Genomic DNA, 24,670 nt, shown 5'->3' on the forward strand with positions numbered 1-24,670 from the left:
TTATATTAATTTTGTAGCCTGCCATATTACTGAATTTGTTTTATTACATCTAATGTCTTTTTACTGTAGTCTTTTGGATTTTTCTAGGTATACTATGTTATCAGCAAATAGTGCCCATGTTACCAGAAAAAATTCCCAGATGGTGCATTCTTGCTCTTGATGTAAAAAGAATTACATGACAGAACTGGCATTTGAGAGTTGGGATGTATTTCTCCAAGCCCTGGGTGGAAGAAGGAAAGACTATCTGCTCCAAAGGCACTGCAGGATTCTGGAAAGTGACGCCTCTGTACAGAGCTTTCCTTCCCAGATCAGGACAGGTTCAGTCATGACATAAGGTTTCAGTCTCCTGCTTTGTCCTATGAGGCAAATTGGAGAAGATAACAACATTCATTAACATTCAAAATTACCGGGGTGGGGGGATAACATAACTGGTAAGGAACTTGCCTTGTGTGTGGACAAGCTGGGTTCAAGCCTGGCACCACATAGTGTCCCCTGAACGTTGCCTGGAGTGACCCTTGAGAGAAGAGTCCCTCGCAAGCACCTGAGCACCACTGGCTATGACCCCAAACAGAAAATAAGTTACTGAATCTTGTCAGATGCTTTTTCTGCATCAGTTGAGATGATTGTATGACTTTTGTCATTTCTTTTGTTAATGTGGGTAGAACATTTATTTATTTTCCTCTACTCAACCATCTTTGCTTACACTACTTGATCATGGGTGTATGATTCTTTTAATTTGAGGGCCGGGGATATGGTCCAGTGGCAAAGCATATGCTTTACATGAGGTCCTGCCTCTGATCCCCAAAACTGGGGAAATGTGAAATGTTTAATTTGGTGGCTAGTATATTTTGATGACTTTTGCATTCATATTCATAGAGATACTAGAATATAGTGGGGTTCTTTGTGGGTGATGTCCTCTGGATTCAAAATCAGGGTAGCAGTAGTTTCACAAGATGTGTATGGAGGTATCTCATCCTCTTAATTTTACAGAGTTTTGTGAGGGTAGGTACTAAATTCTCTCTAAAAGTTTGATACCTGGAGAGATAGTACAGTGTGTAAGGCACTTTCCTTGCACACAGCCTACCAAGTTTCATCCCAGCACCCACCACCTCTCTCCTAAGTGATCCACCAGAAGTCATCCCTTACACCCAGGAATAAGCCAAAGTGCTCCCCAAACAAAAATTAAAATGTAAATTTTGATGGAATTTACTAGTAAAGCCATTTGTTTCTGGACTTTGTTTACCAGGGTCTTTGATTACTACTTCTGTCTTGTTACTCCTTGTCTATCTGTTCAGGTTTCCTATTTCTTGCTGATTGAGTCTTGAATTGTATATACCAGTTCTTCTAGATTGTCCAATTTGTTCATGAGACTCCCTTATGAGTCTTTGTATTCCTCTAGCTTCTCTCCGGGTTTTATTCATGCCTTCTTTCTCATGTTTGTGAGTAAGGCTAAGGTTAGTCTATTTTGTTATATTTTCAAAGAACCAACTTTTGGTTTCATTGATCTTTGGTTTATTTCTATATTTTGTTCATTTCTCACACATGATTTGTAATTAAAGTCACCCTTCACCCATAATAATTCATCTTACTACCACCGCTACCACCCACTTACTATGCATCTGCAATTTCAAACTACCATAGCAGCCTTGACACATTGATGTATTACCTTATTTTAGAGAAGAAACTGAACTTAAAGGGATTAGGTTGCCCAAGGTCACAAATAGTAAGTAGCAGTGGTATTGTTTTCCCTAAATCCATGTTCCGTGGTTGCAGATGCAATTCTCTCCGCTGTTTTTCTCACTGATTTCCATAGTTTCCCATACAGAGTGAGCCACTGAGTGAGCTTGGGCAGCCACCCTTCTCCGGCTCCTTCACCTGGGTCCCGTGGGTGATTCTCTGAACTGCACTATCCTGACTCCTACCACAGGAAGCTGCAGGGCCAGAACACCAAACCCGTGTGATTTATACAGAGAACCTGGTCCAGTGCACCAGGAACAACATGTATATGCAGAACATTTGATCCAGAACCATTTCCACTTGGTTTTGTTTTTTATTTCCAAATTCACTTAAGAAACATGTTTTCTTAATTACCAGTCTCTTCAGATTGGAAAATTGTATCAAGAAATGCCAAATCTAGGACTGGGGAGCTAGTTCAAGCTCTCCTCACCCCTGCACCATTTGGATGGCCCTGTGGCCCCACTATCACGGGGCCTAATCAGCACAAGGCAACAAAGAGCCTGACCTGGTTGGTCTCCAGGACTTCCTGAGCAACTTTGAGTACAGCAGGTATCTCCCGTGCAGTGGCGCTTTGGTCCTGGAGTGAGACTCACTGGGACATGTTTCTTTCAATGATTTTTTTTTTAATACTCTATATGACTTTCAATGAACAGAATCAAGTTTTATCTCAGAATGAACTTATTGATTTTATCATAAAGCATTGTAGGGTCTGGGGTGATAGCACAGCGGGTGGGCATTTGCCTTGAACGCGGCAGACCTGGGTTCGATTCCCAGTATCCCATAACGGTCCCCTGAGCACCGCCAGGAGTTAATTCCTGAGTGCAGAGCCAGGAGTAACCCCTGTGCATTGGCAGGTGTGACCCAAAAAAATTTTTAAAAAGCAGTGTAAAACTCATGGTTTACATATTCAAAAACAGTATGCATTGCCAAAGCAAACTTAGTGCTTGGGATTGATTGTATAGTCCTTCCAAGAACCCTGCTCTCTACCTCCATCATCTCTGGGGGCTCGTACAAACTTACCTCTGAGGTTCATAGAGGAGACTGGAATAGGAGGGATACATATACCTGGAGCATCCCCTGCATGATCTCTGGGGCTACAGGACAGAGGTCAAGGCCATCCTGCATGATCACTCACACACAGCTCAGAGGGACCAAGCCCACATTCTCACATGGAAGGAAGAACTGTTGTCTTAAGCTACTCCTCCTGGGAAGTGTTGGAAGTTTCTTATGCCCCCCAACCTTGATGAAATAAGAACTTCCAAGCATCCAAAGACAGCATCTTTTTGAATGCAGACCAACACAATCATGTGGTCTCAGCTCGGTATTTATATGCTGGTTGCTGTGCTGAAATTTTTTTTTATGCTTATCTCCTTGCATGTTTGTTGAACCTTTTCACAAATGTGCATATTTACTTAATTTTCTCAATATGTTTATGGAACAGTATCACATACTAGAATAGTGATATCAATAAGCTCCTCAGCTTAATTAAGCATATACAATAGCCAAATGCTTACGCCTCAGGCAGAATGCAATAATCTTGCATGATTATTGTGATTACTTGAGTAACCAGAATGAAAATCCCTCAGAGAAAGAAGCTGGGCCTCCCAGAATATAATTCAGTCATTTTTTAATAAATGAGAGCATTATCCCAAAATGTGATCATCGTGTTCTGGTGATAAGAAGGGAACTAACTATCTTGAAAACCCAGGCCACAGTCTGCTGTTTTCATCTCAGGTTGATATGCTCATCAATTATGGGCACATCCTCATCTATAATACAGGGGCATGGTGGTGGGGTACCCTTGAGAAGATTCCCTGTGAGGGGGAAATTCAGGGCAAGTTATGATGTGTTTCTCTTAAAAGTCTTGTAGAAGGAGCTGCTTTGTTCTTCTCTGGGTCAGTTAATCACACCATTAGGTCAGCTTTAGCAGACTAAATGAAAAGAGACTCTGGCCTTCTGGAAAACTCCAATGTCATTTGGAAAGAGAAGGCTTCGCAAACATTTTCCCAGCATCGGGAAGTTCCTGGTCTCTCCCACAAAAATGCATCTCTACACCTTTCTCTTTGGGATCCAGGAAAGAACCGGTCTTCCCTGGCTCCAAAGGAGAAACGTGACTTCTCAAGAATCTCCTTTCTCCAGAGGAAGCATTTGAAGGTCCTGCTGCTGTGTGAACCCCCCAAGTTGGCTCCCCCCTTCTTGATGGCCCCCTGGGCCAGAGCAGAGTGCCCACAGATGTGCTACAGGGCTCCGCTGCCCCAGCCCTGCCACTGATATTGGCTCCATCAGCTTCCGAGGCTCCTTCTCAGCAATGCTGTGCTTTGGGTTTTGACAGTTCCATTTGGGGACCTGGAAGATCGTTCAAAGGGCTGGAGAATTGTACCTTCCTTTTTTGAAAAGAGTGGATGAGTTTGATCCTTGGTACTGCAGGCTGTGTCCCCACCCACTAAGCACTGCCTGTGTGGCCCAGTGACTCCCAGCCCTGTTGGACCTGAACAACATTAAACAGCTGGGCTAGGTATCCCTGGAAGTGGCCCTGGAGGCTCCAGAGCACTGCTTGGAAGGTAATAATAATAATTTAATAATAAAGTTTAATAATGAAGTTTCACTTCTTTTCATATAAATATATGAATACATACACATGCATACATTATACAAACTATAAATCATGCGCACTTAATCAAAGGACTTTTCCCATCATGCTTGTTTCCCACCCTACCTTTCCTGTACCCCACTTCTACCAGCGGGGAAGCCTCAAGCAGCTGAACAGGCATCTCGCACTTCACTTCGGTGCTTGAGTGACCATCAGTGCACCCACCACACCTTTGTAGATTCCCCCCACAGCCTTCTTCAACCCCTCCCCATGCCTTCCTTGTTTCCCTTTCCCCCTGTCCTGCTCTGTCCAATTATTCAGATTCTGAGAGAACTCACAACTCTTCCCTCCTGCCTTTGCTTAAGATTCTTTTTATTGATTTGGCTACTGGAGTCTGTTCTTTTATCCTCCTAGAGTTAAAGCATAATTCTGACTATGTCTGCAGTGTAGTTATTCCAAGGATGTCCTCCTCTCAAACACATCCAGTGCTGGACTGTGTTTTGACCTCACCAGCCCCCACCTGTTACCACATCCCTTACCTTATCTCCACCTCATTCTTGTTGCTTCACATTTTCACTCTCACTCACATTCACACAGTTTTTTTTTTATTTTATTGAATCACTATGAGATAGTTACAAGCTTTCATGTTTGGGTTATAATCACACAATGATCAAACACTCACACAGTTTTGATGGGCAAGAATTAAGTATATCTATTTATTTGTGTTATTCATTTTTATGTACACCTTCGTTCCCAATGGTTATTTCTCTTGTTTTTCATCATAATAGCTCATTTTTTTGGCTTTTTGGGTCACACTAGGCAATGCACAGGGGTTACTCCTGGCTTTACACTCAAGAATTACTCCTGGCGGTGCTGGGGGACCATATGGGATGCTGGGAATCGAACCTGAGTCGACCACGTGCAAGGCAAATGCCCTACCCATTGTACTATCGCTCCAGCCCCCATAATTCTTTTTTAAGTTTAGAAAATACTTATATACCTGTGATATAACTCATACCACACAACACATGCCAGGATTGGTCCTCTGCAGCAAAGGAGACTGTGCTCTGGCGTGTGAGCTGGGGGATGACTGCAGGGTCCCTGCACTGCCCCTCCCCCGGGGCAGTCTCCCTGTGGAGTCCTTGGGAGGAGGAGGTGTGGCCCATGTGTGGATGGCAAACACTCTGTTCTCTTCCGTCAGAGAACTTTTTATTGTGCTCACCAATATAGTGAAGTTTGTCTATGTGTTCAAGTTGAATTCAAGTTGACTTGTCAAACTGGACTCTAAACTCAAGTTGACAGTCACCTCCCTCCATGTTCTTCCAGAGTCCAGTGTGGTGGCTGCAGCGTGGGCTGGGTCTGAGCTGTGCCCTGTGTCAGCCCAATGAAAGCTGGTCCAGCAACATTGCAGTGTCGCTGTGAGGGGTCAGGAGTGGGCTTGCCGGTGTTCGCCCTACTAGCTCCCCAGTATGCACTTGCAGCTGAAGGTTTTATGTTTTCTGTCAATTCAGATAAGTCTCACCTGTCTTCAAAGGGTGCGATTCCCCCTGGCCTCCATTCCTTTAGAGTTCACTGCAGGCATATGACCCTTGCTGCTCTTTCTCATGTTGATCTCTTTGACTTACTCTGCTGTGTTTGCAGTGAATTTTCTATACTTGCTTCCAGTTCACTAATCACTCTTTACAATATGTCTAGTCTGGAGGTTATTCCCTTGTGACCACTATTTATTTTTTGTTTTATTGACGGTTTCCCATTTCAAAATGTCTTTTTCCTCTACCTATTCTGTTGTTATTTATGCCTCCTTGTTGCATATTATCTTACTTTTTTCAAAAAAAATCCATCTTCATGAGTCTCTGAATAGTCTCAATGTATTTTTTCTGAAGTCTGCACAGTGGATGTTTACGGTGCAGCACCTCTGTTTATAGTTTATATCCTTTTTATAGTTTGTTGTGAGCTAGGAAAAGAATTTACTCATGAACTTCTAAGACCACATGCTGGAGGGTGGGAACCCTAGCACTGTTGTGTTAGCAGAAGTGGGAGACAGGTTGGTTGTTCAATACTTAGGGATTGAAATGAGTCAAAATTGGGGGCACAACGAGAGAATGTGAGTAGCGTTAGAAACTGATAACTCGATGTGCATACAGCAAAAACCAATTAGATCACCAGGCACAAAAGTCAGATCAAAGTGGATTAAAGACCTTAATATCAGACCTGAATCTGATATTACATGGAGGAAAATGTAGGCAGAATCCTCCACCACATTGAAGTTAAAGGCATCTCTAAGGATGAAACACCACTGACCAAGCAAGTGGAAACAAACAAAAGCAAATGGGACTACATTCAACTAAGAAGCTTCTGCAGCTCAAAAGAAAACAGTGACCAAAAACAGAGAGAGCCCACAGAATGGGAAAGAATATTTACCCAATACCCATCTGATAAGGGGTTAGTATCCAGGATATTCAGGACATTAGCAGAATTGAATAAGAAAAAAATCCTCCAATCCCATCAAAAAGTGGGGAGAAGAAATGGACAGAAGCTTCCTCAAAAAAGAAATACAAATTGTCTGCACTCATATGTTCATCGCAGCACTATTTACAATAGCCAGAATCTGGAAAAAACCCGAGTGCCCTAGAACAGATGACTGGTTGAAGAAACTTTGGTACATCTATACAATGGAATATTATGCAGCTGCTAGAAAAAATGAGGTCATGAACTTTGTATATAAGTGGATAAACATGGAAAGTATCATGCTAAGTGAAATGAGTCAGAAAGAGAGAGACAGACATAGAAAGATTGCACTCATCTGTGGAATATAGAATAACAGCGTAGGAGACTAACACCCAAGAATAGTAGAAATAAGTACCAGGAGGTTGACTCTGTGGCTTGGAAGCTGGCCTCACATTCTGGGGAGAGAGCAACTCAGATAGAGAAGGGAACACCAAGTAAAATGTGGTTGGAGGCCACTCAGGGGAAGAGTGATGCATGCTGAATGTAGACTAGAGACTGAAGACAATGGCCATTCAACACCTTTATTGCAAACCACAACACCTAATTAGAGAGAGAGAACAAAAGGGAATACCCTGCCACAGTGGCAAGGTGGGGTGGGGGGAGATGGGATTGAGGGGGTGGGAGGGATGCTGGGTTTATTTGTGGTGGAGAATGGGCACTGGTGAAGTTATGGGTTCTCAAACTTTGTATGAGGGAAACATGAGCACGAAAATGTATAAATCTGTAACTGTACCCTCATGGTGACTCACTAAATAAAAAATATATAAATTTTTAAATAAAGAAATACAAATGGCCAAAAGGCACACGAAAAAATGCCCTACATCACCAGTCATCAGGGACATGAAAATCAAGACAATCATCTCACACCACAGAGACTGGCACACATCAAAAAAAAAAACAAGAACAACCAGTAATTGCATAGAGGTGCGGAGAAAGGGACTCTCTTTCATTGTTGGTGAGAATGCTGGCTGGTCCAGCCTTTTTGGAAAATGATATTGGTATTCTTTAAAAAACTAAAAATTGAGCTTTCATATGACCCCACAATACCACTTCTGAAGATAGACCCTGAAGGTGCAAAAAAAAGCACAGCAGAAATGACATCTGCACCTGTCTGCTCATTGCAGCACTGTTCACAATAGCCAGAACCTGGAAACAACCCAAGTGCCTGAGAACAGATGACTGGTTAAATAAACTTTGGTACATCTACACAATGGAATACTATGCAGCTGTTAGGAAAGATGAAGTCATGAAATTTATAAATGGTCATGGTAACATGCTAAGTGAAATGAGTCAGAAAGAGAGGGCCAGACATAGAATGCTGCACTCATTTGTGGGATATAAAATAACATAACCCGAGGACAGCAGACACAAGGGCCAGGAATATTGCTCCGTAGTTGGAAGCCTGTCTCATGAGCTGGGGGAGAAGGCAGCTGGTATAGAAAAGGGTATAAGTCAATGATGGTTGGAGGGATAGTTCTGGATGGGAGATGTGTGATAAAAGTAGATAAAAGACCAAACATGATAGCATCTCAGTATCTATTTTGCAAACCATAATGCCCAAAAGTAGAGAGAGAGTATGCCATAGAGAAATTGTCTGCCATAGAGGCAGGGTAGGGTTATGATGTGTGGGGGGGTCGGAGATACTGGGGACATTGGTGGTGGAAAATGTGCACTGGTGGAGGGATGGGTATTCCATCATTGTATGGCTGAAACTCATATAACTGTATCTCACAGTGATTCAATAAAAAGAAAGTTAGATGTAAAAAGCTCTACTGTTAAGAGATATCTGTGAGACAACAGTACCTTCATTACTTACAAACTACATAGTGAGCCAGAGAGATGGTACAGCGGGTATTATGTTTACCTTTCTGACCCAGGTTTGATCCCAGGCACCAGTTGCCTGATCACTGCCACAAAGCACAGCCCTGAGCACAGCCACATTTGGCTCCTGAAACAAAAAAAGTAGTTGTCAACAAGAGCTGGATATGTAGTTCAACAGGCTGGAGCACATTTTTTGGTCCTTTGTTTGATCCCTGGCATCACCTGGTCCCCTGGGCAGTGCCAGAAGCTACCCTAAGGACCAAGCCAGAAGTGGTCCCTGAGCACCACAAGATGTGGCCCAAAAGACAAAATACATTTTAAAAATACACTTTTAACTACTGAAGAGATACAGAACTCAAAGGATGGAGTGCATGCTTTGCATGTAAGAGGCACAGATTTGATACCGGGAACCACATTCTTCCTGAGCACTATTAGGGAGCAATCCCTGCCCTGGTACCCAGATAGGAGTAGCCTCTGAATATTGCAGAGTGTGATGGAGGTAAAAACAAAGTGTTTGCAGAAATAGGGAACAATGCAGGCCATAAAATGTATGCATGAGACCAGTTGGCTGTTTTTTGGAGGGACAGTGAAATGGGGATAGGTGATGAGCAGGAGGCATGGAGATAAAACTCAGAGAGAGAGAGAGAGAGAGAGAGAGAGAGAGAGAGAGAGAGAGAGAGAGAGAGCAACAGGCTTTGTACCAGAATGGTGCATTATAATATGAAGAGAAAGACTGATTCAAGCTCTGTGTTTCTGCATCAATAAATGTCTTTATCTCCCTGTTCAGAAAATTACTTTCATCTGTAACAAATTCATGTTCCAACTATTGATTTTGCTCTTTTTTCGGCAGTAGATTTATTTTGGCATTTTGGCGGGTGAGCCCATTTTTAATACAACATTCTCTCTCTCTATCTCTCTCATTCTTGCTCTCGGTCCTTTGTGCTCATGCCTTTCTGTCTTACAGCCTTAATAGGCTCCAGTCAATAAGCAGCTGTTCTTAAGGCCAGTTCGAGGGGCTGCTTCCTGGTGGGACCAGGGTGGGGCTGAACTGGTCAGAGCAGCAGTTCAGAACTGGAGAGCCGATAAACTGGGTCTCCGTTCCTCCTTGGGCAGTACCATGACCCTGAGCCCAGGCCCCACTGGACAGACAAACACTTGTGCTCTCAGTGCCCTTTGAAGGAACACAGAAAGGGTGGGCGTAGGGGTGAGACTGACTCTACCCCATCACTCTGCAAGTCAGGCCTACTTGCAGTTGACAGGGCATGTCTCAGACACTAAGGCAGCAGAGTTTCTGATTCTCTGTCTAGATTTTATCCGCCATTGCTGTGGTGAGAAAAGGAATATTCTGCCTTAGTAGATTGTTCAAGCAAGTTTTAAAACGTTCTGCAAGTAGGTTTAGATAATGCCTGGTAACATTTATATTCACAAGGAGAGGTTAAAATTCCTGATTTTAAGGCTTCAAAGGATTTGCATGCTCTTATTTGTGGAAAATAAATCTAAGGATACCATAATTTATGCTAGACCCATTATTTTTATAACTAGCGTTAAAGACAGCTTTAGAATAGCTGACCTTGGGTTCGTCACAGTCCTCTGAGTTAGTACCGTTGGCCTTCTGCTCCCGAGGGTCATCCAACCGCAGGTTCAACAAACGGCAGATGGAAAAATAATACTCTGGAGGTATCCTGTGCCTCTGTATTAAACAAATCCAGAAGCTTTTACCTTGCTATTATTCCCTAAACAATACAGTGTAACAGTGATTTACATAGAATTTATGTTGTATTTGGGATTACAAGTAATCTAGAGATGATTTAAAGCATTCAGGAGGATGTGTATGGATTGTATGCAAGTACCACGCCATGCAGGAATGGAGTATCCTCTCTGTGGGGATCCTGGAACCCATCCCTGTGGATCCAAGAGGAACTCCTCTGAAAACACTAGCTTCCCACATCAAAACTGAAATCAGCGCTGAAGGTAGAAGCACTCACTAGAACCCCCCTTTCAGACTGGTGGTCCTGCATGCAGGCAGCACCATCTGCCTCCCCTTATTAACCTCAAGCTCTGCTACTGATGTTTATTTCAATTTTATTTTACTGGGATACTGTAACAATATAGTCAGACAGGAGAATAGATGTTACTTGGCTCCAGAGCTCCTAGTAACTGAACCCTGAGACCCTGCGTGGAAATAAAACTCAGACTCCTCCCCACTCGGGTCCTGCTCCTCCACTCAAGCACTTTGTTCCGATCTCCGCCCACAAACCTGGTCAACAGCTCTCGGACTGCAGATCCTTTCCTCATCCACCTTAATACCTGTGCTCTTTCTGGAATACATTCAAGTATCCCCTTTGGTGATAATGTATTTCCTGATGTTACTTATCCGACCTTTCTTGCCTCTAAATTTGCCACTTAGCCACTTGTCCTGTAAGGCCTGTCATCTTATGCCTATAATCTCCTCTAATACATCTAAGAGTGTGGCTAGGGTATTATCAATGGACCCTCCCAGTATCTTGAGATAGAAGCAATATTATTGTAGTGTATTATTATTCCCATCGTTCAAGTGATCGAACATAAATTTAAATATGTTGAGGCCTGGGAGATAGTTTAAAGGGCTAGAACACATGCTTTGCATGTGGAAGACGTGGGTTTTATCCCTCGACCCCACCAGCCCCAAGCACTTCCCAGAGCAGCCCCAAAGCACAGAATTAGGAGTGGCACCTGAGCACCACCAGTTGTGGCCTAAAAACAAACCAAAAAAAAAAAAAAAAAGGCTGTTAAATGGCCTACCCATCTAGGAAGGGGAGTTGTAGTGGGGACTAGTCAGGTTTATAAGGATAAACGTGTTTATGGAAGGGTAGAGGGGGAGAGGCTGGAGAGAGCAGTCTGTCTGGGGATGGAGGAGAGGGATGGAGGAGAGGCAGTAGACAGCCTTGGCAGCAGAGGGATGATGCATTTTGCTTGCAGGTAGTATTGCAGCAATTTGGAAGTGAAATCATTAGCTCTCCGATGCAGTGCTTCCACAGCAGGCAGAGCTCCCTCCTGCCTGAAGTAGCAAGATGTTCTGAGAACGGGATGTGCCTGTGGTCAGCCAGTTGGCACCATTGTGCTCAAAATATTATTTTCTAGTTCACTTTGTAGCCCACAGCACTTGGGATTTGCACTTGAACTCTGTCTCCCTCCAAATTGGTAATTACTTTCTATGAACCGAAAGGGCAAAGAGGTCTGCTTCATGTCAAATCTAAGTCCAGGTGACTGCGTACAGCTACCCAAAGTACTGTCTTGAAGAGACAAACTGGGGCGCAGAGCCAGAGAGAGCTCTGAACTGACGCACACTCTGTATGCGAGAGGCCCAAGTTTGATCCCTGGAACACCAGGGTTCCCTGAGCACCATCAGGAGTGACACCCCTACTCCAAGCACTAAGAGAGGAGTAGTCCCAGGACACCACCAGCTGTGTGGCCCCAAACCAAAAAGAGCAACATCAAAACACTCAAGCTCAGCAGAAAAGCAAACCAGCTGTTCTGGTTGGAGACCCCACCAGAAGTATCAGGCCTAGATCCATCTTTTCAAAGAAAGAACACCTGTTTGCCATTGCATCCTGGCACTTTCATGAGCGAGAAGAAAGTGTTTCTATTAATCTGTGTGTTCCACAGCACAGTGGAACATAGTACTTAACATGTAGTGGATTACCAATAACTGCATTTTGCTTCATAGCAGCAACACAGCATCAATGAATCATCACATCCCCGGTCTTGCACGGGTCACATGCTCGGCAGTGGGGAGGGAGGCAAAGGAGCAGCTCTGCCTGCAACCAGCTAAGCGACTACACTTGGTGAATGATTTCAAACTAACATGCGAGAAAAATAAAGTGTGAAGCTGAAAGAATTTTGTTTTATCCCGCAGGCTGAATATCAATGTGAGAAATAAGTCTTGCTTCGTAGGATGGTGATACTTTTCATACGAACAACTTGATACAGAGAAGCGAAACACCAGGCAGGGTATCTCCTCCTCATGCCCTGAAGATGGTTATTTTTAAGGTCATGGAGCTCCTTCCTCTCTACCCCTGCTGACACCCCCCAGCTGCCAATTAATGAATCTGAAAGGAATAGAGCATGGACTATTGTAAGTTACTTAGGAAAAATCACTACTTCCCACCCCTCTTCCCAGAGCACAGCTTTCCTCCCTCCCCTGTTTCCTGCCCAGGCCCTCTCCTGCCTCAGGCTGGGAGTCCTCCGTTTCTGTTTCATCTCTTTTCCATACCTCAGGACAGGGATGTGTCCAAAAACCCAAGCCAAAACCAGCAAATTTATCACCAGGCTAATGACAGCAAGCTGCATGCTAAGTGAATTCTGTAACCCCACCAACCTCCCCCCACCCAGTTCCTTCTTATGCCAGACCTGAGGAGCTGAAAGATCCAGCCGATTATGCAGGCCCTTATCTCCACATGAAGAATGGCTGTGCTGAAAATACAATTAGGTACTGCTATTTTGGGAAACTTGTTTGGGAAGCACTCAAAAACACAAAACTCTCCATGTGGTAAGAGCCACTGGCCAAGTCTCTAAAGATGAGCAGCACTAAACATGTTCTAACCTACCTTTAGAAATATGGAACCTTTTAAAGAGCCCTACTTTGTCCCCTGGGCATGCCTCATGTTTCTGGGCATGGGTATTTGTTTGTGAACTTTAAAGAACTCTCCGTCCTGATGGCAAAATCCATCACCCTCTTACAACAGCTACTCTTGCCAGGCAGAAGTAAAGGGATAGGGGGCAGCGGGTGGAGGAAATGGAGAATCCTTAACCCTATCATTCCCAGAATACTTCCCTTGGATCTGAGAACAGGAACTTGATCTTGCCCATGGAGCAGGAGACACGAAGACCTAGTTGGCCAGGCCTCTGCTGGCACCTGGCAGGGCTAGGGAAGACCATTGCTGGTGAGGCCTATGGTCAGGGAGATGAGGGGCAGGGAGAGGCATTACTGAGGAAGATTGTTTGCAGGGAGGTAATTTTCTAGGGAAGAATGCAGCCAACATGGATTCTGAAAGAGCAAGTGATGGGACTTTCTAAGAGGCACCAAGACAGCCACCAGGGATGTCGGCCAGGCCTTGAGACACCGTTCACTCTCCATACTGTGGGTATACGAAAACTCATCCCAGTCTACTCTGCCACTTGGGCCTGGAGTCAGGCACTTGTCTGCACACAGTCAATCCCAGTTCAGAACCCCAGAACCATGTGTGTCCCTCTGAAGACCCCTAGAAACACTAGGGCTTTTGGTAGGCAGCAAAACACGACAGAATCAATGAATGAATAAAAATGAGACACTAACCCAACGTTATTTTCCATGGTGCATCTGCCACCAACATCTCCTTTAATGGGAGAAATGTGTGTGTTATGCTGCTTTTTTTTTTAATTGATTCACCTTGAGTTACAGTTATAAGCTTTCGTGTTTGGGTTACAATCACACAATGATTAAACACCCATCCGTCCACCAGTGCACATTCCCCACCACCAATATCCCCAGTATACCCCCCTTTCCCACCCTCTCATTGCCTCCATGGCAGACAATATTCCCCACACTGTCTCTACTTTTGGGCATCACAGTTTTCAGTGCAGACACCAAGAGGTTATCATGTTTGGTCCTTTATCTACTTTCAGCACACATCTCCCATCCTGACCCATTCTTCTTAAGTAGACAGCGTCCCTTTCAGCTGTCACATTCTCAGAGCGCCCTAAAACGCTGATGCATGAGAGTCTTTGCCCAGTGTCACCGTACACCCGCAACTCCTTTACTCTGCCCACAGATACACTCAGTGTAGGAAGAGAGCCTCTCTGTGGCCACAGCTGCCCAGCTATTACATGATGCTCCTGCTTGTTTCAGACTTAGCCAAATACTCATACTCGGGCCTTGCCCCCACCTCCCCAGATTGTTAAGTCCCCCTGCCCCCTGTTGGAACCAGTGTGCTAGCATTTGAAGATGTCCAGTGCTTGGCTTCTGCTCTGTGTGAGAGACATGTCGGCAAGAAACAAAAATGCTCAGTGGCATGCCTGGAGACTGCAGCTTCCAGGGGGGAGCTGCAGGACCTGATTCTGAGTCAAGAAGGAAGCACCCCAGGGAAGACACTAACATTCCCACTCACGTGACACCGCCAGTGGAGAGGAGTCCCCTTTTCTACGCTGCTCCAGAGGAGAGACCAGCTCTGAACGTCACAGTCCGTGAGTGACAGGGACGCCGGTGACAACCACATGTCAATCTGTCCTAGTATAATTGAATCGGGAGAATCGTCTGGACACGTACAGGTTGAAAATGAAATGGGGAAGAGATTCCTAAATAAACTGAATGGCCCCTGCACCCTGCCCCACTCCTGTCCGTGCATTCTGAGTGCTCTAAGTCCTTCCGTAAGTAGCAGGGTCTCCTGAGACGATGTCATCGTCTACTCATCTCTCCAACTCTCGGCTCAGCTTGAACACAGAGTGTATTTCATGTGAGGGAAGATATATACTTGACAAGGGAGCAATGAAGTTCCCAAGCTTTCTGGGAAACCACAGGGCCCCATGGCGTCTCCTGCATGTCCGTAGTGGACACAGACAGCACTGACATTTTAACAAGTGTACTGAACCTGAGAAATTAACAGACCAGAAATCATGGAATTTGAGACACAGGGGGTTCTGGGGTCATTCCAACCCAAGTCCTACCAGAGCAGGAACCCTCACTCTCACAGCCCAACAGATGGTCCCAGCTTCTACTCGAATACTTTCAGGAAGAGGCCCGCTGCATGCCAAGAGAGTGAGTCCATTCTGAGACTACTTAATCCATGTTGACTCCGTCCTCATTGTGAGCCATTCCTTCCTCGCATTGAGCCCCAAGTCTACCTTTATTAAACTTGACTTCTGCCCTCAGCAGTAGGACAAAAATAAATCTGTTCTCTCATCCATCTGTCTATGCTCAGATTATTTTTATATTGGTGGGAGGGGGTTGCTCCTGTGTCCATGGAGTTTGGAGACACGTGTGGTGGTAGTTGGCCCAGCTGTGTGTGGTCCTGATATTTTAGTGGCCTGTATCAGTGTTACATCCTCAGTGCCAAATCCAGCAGTGTTCCAGGCGCCATACACTGTGTGGTAGCAGACTTAGATATTTGAATAGGCAAAGCATGCACTCCAGCCCAATGTTCAGATTGTTTGTTTGTTTGGGGCCACATCCAGCAGAGTTCGGGGCTTACTTCAGGCTCTGTGCTCATGTATCACTCCTAGCCTTAGGGGTGCTGGGGATCAAACCTGGTCATCTGTGTGCAAAGATGTACTTGCTATATCCTTACTCTGGCCCTGTAGCCTCTCTCCCTCCAAATCTAAATATCTCAGTACCCTCAAATACTCCTTATTATCATGGTCACAATCTTCTAAACCTCTTTTTAAATAAAATAAAACTGGGGGAAAAGGCAGTTGGGATGAAGACAGGAACACTAAGTGAATGATGCTTGGAGGGCTTGCTCAGGGTGGGAGATGCATGCTGAAAGTAGACTATATACCAAACATGATGGCCACTTACTACCTGTATTGCAAACAATAACACCCAAAAGGAGAGAGAGAATAAAAGGGACTGTGCCTGCCACAGAGGCAGGGGGCAGGGGGATGAAGTGGGGGTGGCAGGAGGATTACTGGGAATATTAGTGGTGGAAATGGGCACTGGTGGAGGGATGGGTACTGGATCAAGTGTGACTGAAAAGTAATCACAAAAGTTTGTAAGTCTGTCACTATATCTCATGGTTATTCACTAAAAAATATTTAAAAATTTTAAAAATAAAATAAAATAATTTTACTCATGTTATGAATGATGTAGCTTATGAAGAGTAGCTCTGAGTACAAATAGCAATCATGCTCTGGCCACTGCAGAATATAATGGAGCACTCACCTCCCTTGATTTTCATTAATTAATTAAGCACTATATCTTTGCTAATGCGGTCTAGAATATTAATATCTGGCTCTATTAACTAAGGATACCATTTTTTAATATGACAAGGCTTCATGTAATTTAAAAGAAAAAAAGTGGACTTAATAGTGGTCTTCTCATTAAAAGATCAAATCCTGAACCCAAGAAATAACACAACAGGCTGGGCACATACTTCATCTGCAGGAGGCCTGATTCAAGCCTCAGCTCTCATGAGTCCCTCTCCTGTGTGCAGAACAAGGGGGAGCCCCTGAGCACAGGCAGGTATGGCACAAAACACAAACAAACGCAATTGAGAACAATAATAAAAGAACAAATCCTGTGTCCCCTACATGAATAGAGGCAGACAGGACTGGTGAAGAGACTGGCATGGTGACAAGTGACAGACCAGGATAATGGAAGCCAAAGATGCTAGAATACAGCGAATAAAGTGTTTGCACTGATATATCAGGACTCCGGCTTTTGCTATCCCTTTCCCAATACAGTCCAGAGAATGAAAGGGCTCTTCTTAGAAATTGTTCCTACTTATATTATTTCCCTTACACTATGCGTGATTTCTTTTAGCTTGCCACGTGCTTCAAAGTCTGATCTTCCTATAGTCCTTGAGAAACTCACAATGGTTTCCCTTTGCCTCTTTTGCAGGCAGCCTAAAGGAAGAGATTGTGCAGCGACACATGCAACAAGTAGCTCTGGGTGAGTCCACAGGAGAGGCTGTGGGAGGTCATGTGAGTTGACCCAGTCTAAGCAGAAATGGCTCCACCGTTGGCCAAACCATTTCTGTGCCCAACTCTGCATGCACCATCTCCTTTCAGCCTTGCGGCAATCCTCACAGGGAGATATCTTCTCCTGAGAAATGACTTGCCCGAGGTCACAGGGTAGGACATGTTGAAACTAGGATATGACCAGTTTCTCGGAGTCCAGACTCAGTCTTGGCCCTCATGCTGCTTACTGCCCATAACCATGATGAACCCACTTTACCCACTAATCATGCAAATCTTCCAAAAGTGACTCTTTTAAGCTATAAACAAGAGTGGTCAGTAGTTTGTAAGGACCCAGGGATCCCTAATTCTTGGGTCCTAACTCATGGGGCTAGATTTGGAAACAGCACCATGACCTCTGTTGGTGTCTCAGGGAGAAAACCAGGATATCACAAAATCTCCCCAATAGTTCTGAGTGGTTGAGATGAGTGATGAGAAGTCCTTTGTTCTTGAATACAGTAACAAAGAAGTGAAGGTCATATATACACACAAGTTCTGCAGCAACAGGTAAGCAAGTGTGTCCAGGCATGAGAGAGTAGAAGAGTATTGAGTTGGTGAGTTGCAGCCAACCCTACTAAACCAAAACCCAATTTTTTAATTTCTTAATTACCATGAGTTACACAGTTACAAAGTTTTTCATTATTAAGTTTCAAACATAAAATGTTCCAATACCAATCCCTTTGCCAATATCTACTTCCCTCCACCAACACCCCCAGTTTCCCACCTGCCTCCCCAGCCACCTCAAGAGCAAGTACTTTCCCCTCCACCTTTGTCTGACTGGCAAGCTCCTGAAGCACCATTGTCCTGCTATTCATTTCTATTACCTTGGAGTCTTTGTTATTTTCTTACAAAATTTCTTTAGATCCCACATATAAGAAAGATTATTCTGTGTCTGTCCCTCTCCCTCTGACTAACTTCACTCAACATGGTAGTACCCAGATCCATCCACATAGCCACAAATCATATAAGTTTATCTTTTCTTATGGCCAAGAAATATTCCATATAACTATGCTTTAAGGGGAACCCAGGTAATGCAGAACTTTGTGATCTTGGACTCTGGGCTCAACGGGACCCGGGAGCAGAGATCCTCTGCCTGCTTCCCCAATCTCTGGCGATCCAGGGGTCACACCCATAAGCCACCTCCTGCTGGGGCCAGATAATCTCCTTATTGGCCACCCTCTAGAACTCACAGCTGCTTCTCCCAGAAGGGAGCATAAAATGAGGCCCCATAACCATGCCACTGGACTCTGCAACAGGGGTGCCCCAGAGGGGGTGGGTGAGAGCCCTCTCCACCCCAAGAAACCCAGCCTAGGCAGCCGACCTCCACTACTCCACCACCACCATGCTCCAGGATGCTTTCCACATGCTCGGGCCAAGCCACACGCATGAGTGAACATATTCCTGGACACATCATCATAAAGGGAAATATATATATGTATATATATGTATATACATACACACACACACACACACACACACACACACACACACATATATATACATATATATATATGTTGCCTCTTGGAGAGCGTGGCAAGCTACTGAGAGTATCCTGCCTGCACAAAAGAGCCTGGTAAGCTCCTTGTGATGTACCGATAGGCCAAAATACAGTAACAATAACAGGTCTCATTCCCCAGACCCTGAAAAGAGCCTCCAATCATTGGGAAAACAAGGAAGGAGAGGCTGCTACAAATCTCAGGGCTGGGACGAATGGAGACATTACTGGTCCCTGCTTGAGTAAACCCATGAACAATGGGATGACAGTGATACAGTGATCTTTTCTCATTGTGCATAGTTTCTCTACCCAGTCATCTGTTCTTTGGAAACTTTGATAGTTTCCAAATTTTGATATTGTGAATTGTGCTGCAATGAATACAGGTGTGCAAATGTCTTTTTTGGATTGTACTTTTTCCAAGGAGTGGGATTGCTGGGTCATGTGGAAGCTCAACTGCTGATTGTTTAAGTAATGACCATAAACTAGTATGTTTTTATATTTTAACTTTGGGGCATATCAGGAGATTATATCACTTTTTTTGTGAGATCATACTTAGGACTTAATTGACAGGTGAATGTTATATAACAAAATTGTTTGTGCTTATGATTGCCCACAATTTCTAGAGAAAAGCCCATTAAGGGGAGAATGGCTTGTTTTAGAATAAGCTGTTAGTGAGGGAGCGACTGAGGACGAAAATTGAGTCTACCTTTGCATGCATGGGCCAAGAGCTTTGTTGGTCTTAGTCTTTCCAATGTACCAAAGGTTTTCCCAGGCTCAACTTCATTCCTATGTGTAAAAAACTAAAGCACGCCGAGGGGTGGGTGCACTCTTGGGCTCTCCAGGTGGCTCTGTCTCACCACCCACGTTCGCTGTGTATGGGCTGGATCGGGATGGCCGTTGGCCAAGGACAGATGAAGGAAGAACGAGGACCAAGCTGGTTGCTGATTAGTTACCGTTTATTCAATCTTCCATCTTTCTCATCTCCTGCACTCCCAGCTCCGGCCTCTCTCTGGATCTACTACCGCCTCTCTGGATTCCCCCTTCACTAATCTCTCCCCTTACTTGTCTCTCCCACCTTGCCCTCTAGGCTACACACAGCCAGGTAGCAAAATCAACATAAGAAAGCCCTTCCTGAGGGCAACCAGATTCAAAGGGAACACTACCTAAGGGCATTCCAAAGCCCTTCCTGACTCTTAGGGTGTTTTTCTCCTTTCCTTAGTCCAAACACTTATTAACATCTTAATACTAGTTATTTTTGTATGGACATAGCAAGAGATACATTGAGGCTTAGCTCCCTGGCAACATCTTGCCACAGACTCAGAATACAGCACTCAGTCCAGATTAATCATTCCTCACCCTAGCAGGGTCCAAATCTAGTTATCACTGTTTGGATCATGACAGTATTTGTCCATGACCAAGCTCTTAACTTATAGTTAAGCATTAGGCACTTTGGCCAGGCCCATCTCGATGCCAGGGTAGCATACAACTCACCGCTTGCCCTGGGTCCGTCTCATCCCTCGGCAGGACTCTGCTTTTGGAGGTGCTAAGAAGTAAGGGCAGCTGAGGTTTAGGTCGAGAGAACAGATGCTCAAGAGGAAAATATCATGTAGAGTCAAATGACTCCCAGGTTACAAAGCATAGCATTTGTTAAGTCTTCCTGTGTCCATACAAAAAGGACATTGCTCTGAATAAACTATGCAAAGGACTCAAGGAGAAGAGAAAAACATTTACAAGTCAACAGAACATTAAGAAAGAAGCTACAAATAAACAAAGAGGAATGGGAGCACCTTAACGGGAGTAACCCAATAAACCTAAACTACCTGAGCTATGTTATCCTACACCTATGGGTCCCTAGATAATCCCTAACTCCTTGACCTTGTCTTAATTGTTGCTTCTCCATCTCACTGTCTAGCATCAAAATTAAGCCTAACTAACTACTTTGACATTGGGAGGCTGAAGCAGGACCATGATGACCTCCAGGCCTCCTAGGCAGCTCCGAGCAAAAGGAGTCACCGCTTTGGGTACCCCAGCAGGGCCCTGCCTCATCTGGATCCTTCAGTAACCTGATTGGTGCTTGAACAGAAGCAATCATGTGTGGAAAACCAGCACCCCTCCACCAACTGCAGGGCACTTTGAATCCATGGCCTGAGTCGTATTTCTCTGGCTCTCGGGGTCAGAGGTGTTCTGTCCTCTCAGCGCCCAGTGCCTTATTCTGCTTGGCCTGTCACCCACCCCAGGATTCTCTGCTCTTCATCCCCCTGGGTGCTTGCTTCTGAATCACAGCAGGTGTCAGGTTCAGCGGAGCCCAGATTTGCCTGAAGTAATCAGCAGACTTCAAACAGAAAGCACTTTGGCTGGAAGGCTAATTAAGAGCATTTGAAATACCTATTTAATTTCAAATCATACTATCCCAATTAGAAATGTGTTAACATCTCCCAGCTGCCATTTTGAGGTGAAATGACATGTTGCTGTCCAAACTCCTTAGGAGCCTGTCTGACAGAGATTTGGAACCCCTGGGGCATCTGTGTCCCAAGAAACCACATTTCAGAAGGGAAATCTCACGGAGAGAAACCTCTCATCATGACTGACTGTTTATAAAGCAGTTTCCTGCTTTAACCCTCCCCCCTCAGGCTAGCAGAAAGGGCTAGAACCCACCGCTGCTCCGAGGCTAAGAGAAGCCCACACAGTACATTTGGTTTTGCTGTGTTCTGTAATCTGCGTTCCTGGCATCGTACAGATACATTGGCTGCATCTGCTCTTGCCCTGGTATTTATCAAATTTTGTCTGTTTTGTATTCCCTTTTTCCTTTCGGTTGTTTCCTTGCCACTTTCTCCTCTCTACTTTGCCTTGCCCTCCATTTTAAAAATTCCCTTTATTATTGTTTCTTTCCTTTACCTCCATGTTTTAAGTGTCTCTGAAAGCATCAGTGGGGTGGGGTGATGGTTTGGGTGGAAGTGGTGGTCAAGGACCCAGTGTTAGTAGGAGAAGCTTTATCACGTATTTCGCATGAGGACGTGTCTCTGTTGAAGAAACAGACAAGATGAATATCCAAGAAGATTTGTACAGAGGCAATTTCATACCCTAAAAGAGCAGAGAATTCACTCGGTGGTGATAGGAGAGGTTCCATGTGGAAGAGATTGTAGATGGATGAAAGAACGTTCATAGTGAAGAGAATGCTAGAGCTGGCTCGTCCATACCAAAGGAGTAATGGCAACATGTCAGGAATTGCCAGACCCATAGTTAAATGCAGCCCTTATTAGAGATTATATCATCTTAAATTCAGAAATTGTCTTACAAAGGAAAGGTAACAGCGACTCAAAAACACCCTTTTAATAAACCATGTTTTAGTATTTTGCTCTTATCTAGGCTGTGTAAGGAATTCAGATCTACTCTGTCGTGTCACAGAAACTCTCGTGGCGTTCACTGTGCGGCTCTTAGCATGTTCAGTGCACAGATGGCAACTTGGAATCAATTCAGTGGGATCAGTCACACCCAGGAAATTGAGTACAAAAAACTGGGGATTTTCCTCGGAAAGCTGCAGCTGGTTACCACCACATCTCTGACCTACAGATTAACACCCACTAGGAGACTAATTTGAGGCATGTTTGTGAGATCTACAGATATCTCTGCTCTCATCCTTGACTGAAAGTCAGAGTAAGAATCTCTCTTTATTACCTCTACACAAAGAACCCTAATTCTTTTGAAAGTCAAGACAGGGAAACCAGTGAAGACAGATGTGAGACAGGAAAAGATTTGGGCAGAGTGAGCCCCACCTATGTGAAAGCCCGAGTATGTGGCTGTGGCAGCCTAGGGGCCATAGGGGGGACGCTGGGAGAAAGGGGAAGGCGGTTCCTTTAAGAGACTTTGCAGTTCTGAGAACATGATGGAGGCTGGGGAGAATTCCAGGAGTTCTAGCGCATGTTTGTATTCAACCTGGGTTCAATGTCTGGTCCCTTGAGCATCTCCCGGCATAGCCCTGGAGAACCCTGAGCACACGTCTCTGGTGGTCCAAAGCACCAAGCAACTTTAGATTCTTAGGCCCTCATTGCAGCCTATCAGCCAGTATCAGCAGGAGTGACCCCCAAGTCCCCTGAGCGCTGTTTGGAAGCCCCCAAAGTTCCTAGCACCTGAGAGCACAGTTTACCCCTATACACCATCTCCAGCAGCAAAGAAAGAGTGTGACTGTTCTGCCCAGCACCTTTGGAAAATCAGCCGGTTGAGCTCATGTGTTTAGCAGGATTCAGTTCTGTGTTTTGTATCTGCGCCCGCCCTTTACTGCTTTGGCTGTCCTAAAGGGTGCTGCACTGCAGGTGCGACTCAGCAAACATTTGTTTCTGGTGGGATTCTAAGCCCTTTGTGTGTATTTTCTTCCATAATACTCATAAAAATCTCCATGAGCTAAACCTTCTGACCTCAGTCTATCATTCAGGCCAGAGGGGCTCAGTGAAATTACCCTGCTGTGCTTCGCCAAGGTTACGGATGCAGCAGGGTTGGCCTCAAGCACCCATGTCACCCACCCTGTCCTGTGCGGGGCACTGAGAAGGGGCAGAGGGTCCACACCTGCCCTGAAGCGTTTCCATTCTAATAGCATGATGGCGCATATGCATAAATAGATGTTCTCTGATTTCAGATTTCATCTTGGATCATGCTCCCCACCATCCTCTTCCTCTGGGATCTCAAACCGGTTCACCCTTGACCTCCTCCAGGAAGCCTCCCTTTCTCCTCCCCATCAGCTCTGTCCTCTAACCTCCTGCCTGAGTCCCAAACTTATTTAAAAATTATTTCCTCCCATGGCCATTCTGCACACGGAAATGTGAGCTCCCCAGACGCTCGGTGCAGCTCAATATATCTCTGCACCCCTCCTGCCCCACAGGCAGCCAGAAGGCAGAATCGATGCCTCCCCCGAACTCTCACATCTTGCAAAAGTGAAAAAAAACACATTTGAGCATAAAATAAGCAGGCTTAAAAGAAATCGAAGGAGTAAGTACTCTGCTCCCACCACCGCCAGACCGTAACACACAGGCGGTAAGTCTGACTCACTCCTACCCAGCTGCTCGGCAGACAGAGAAGCAACCGGGCAGCAGAGGTTTTGTTTTCTGACAACAGGACGCACACTAACTAATTTATCTGAAGAAATAGAATTTCTTCCTGGAACTAAACATAAGCCAGGATTGATTGTGCAGACACTTGTACAAAGGACACCGAATGACACGGGGAACAATGACTTCACCTGTCATTTTACAAAAGAGACCCTGGAATGGGTTTCAGTGGCTGGTTCTCGCATCGACCCTCTGTGAAAGGAAGCGGTTTGACATGAACACAGAGCTCTTTGGGAGCAGTGATGGGGGGCTGAGATTACACACCCCAAGTTGACTGCTTGCTGATGGTTCTCAGAGCAGGAAGAAAACCCACCCAGGGAAGAATTGCTGGTTCACCCTGGAATGTAGATTATTCCCCCACCCCCTTCCCACAAGTGTCTCTTCTGAAAAATGATTTGATCGGGTACTGCTTCCTGTTCAGCTCACTGTCCTGCCAAGTCCTGTGATTAAATTGAAAAGATCCATTTTACTATTAAGCAGCATGTGAATTGCATCAGGGTGAGGGGAGAGACATTGGAGCTTTGAAAATTTAACCAGAAGGAGTGGCCCTCGGGGTTGTCACCAAGATCGTGGGCTCTGGTTGAGCCCTCAAAATAATCAGGGTTCAAAAATCTCAAATAGTGTGGGGGGTTGTCACCAAGATCATGGGCTCTGGTTGATCCCTCAAAAATAATCAGGGTTCAAAATCTCAAAGAGTGTGTGTGGGCAGGGAGTGTGAGGGAAGAATGCGTG

At 44.9% G+C, this 24,670-nt stretch overlaps 1 protein-coding gene across 1 annotated transcript in view; it reads left to right on the plus strand.

Annotated features, from left to right (window-relative positions):
- Nucleotides 1-24,670, plus strand: part of KIF6 (kinesin family member 6) — a 705,701-nt gene that overhangs the window by 640,809 nt on the left and 40,222 nt on the right. Inside the window, exon 16 of the mRNA XM_055140906.1 lies at nt 17,229-17,279. Within this exon, the coding sequence (XP_054996881.1) occupies nt 17,229-17,279 (51 nt within the window). The remainder of the gene's footprint in view (nt 1-17,228; nt 17,280-24,670) is intronic.

Source organism: Sorex araneus, chromosome 5, assembly GCF_027595985.1.
Source record: "Sorex araneus isolate mSorAra2 chromosome 5, mSorAra2.pri, whole genome shotgun sequence".
NCBI lineage: Eukaryota > Metazoa > Chordata > Mammalia > Eulipotyphla > Soricidae > Sorex > Sorex araneus.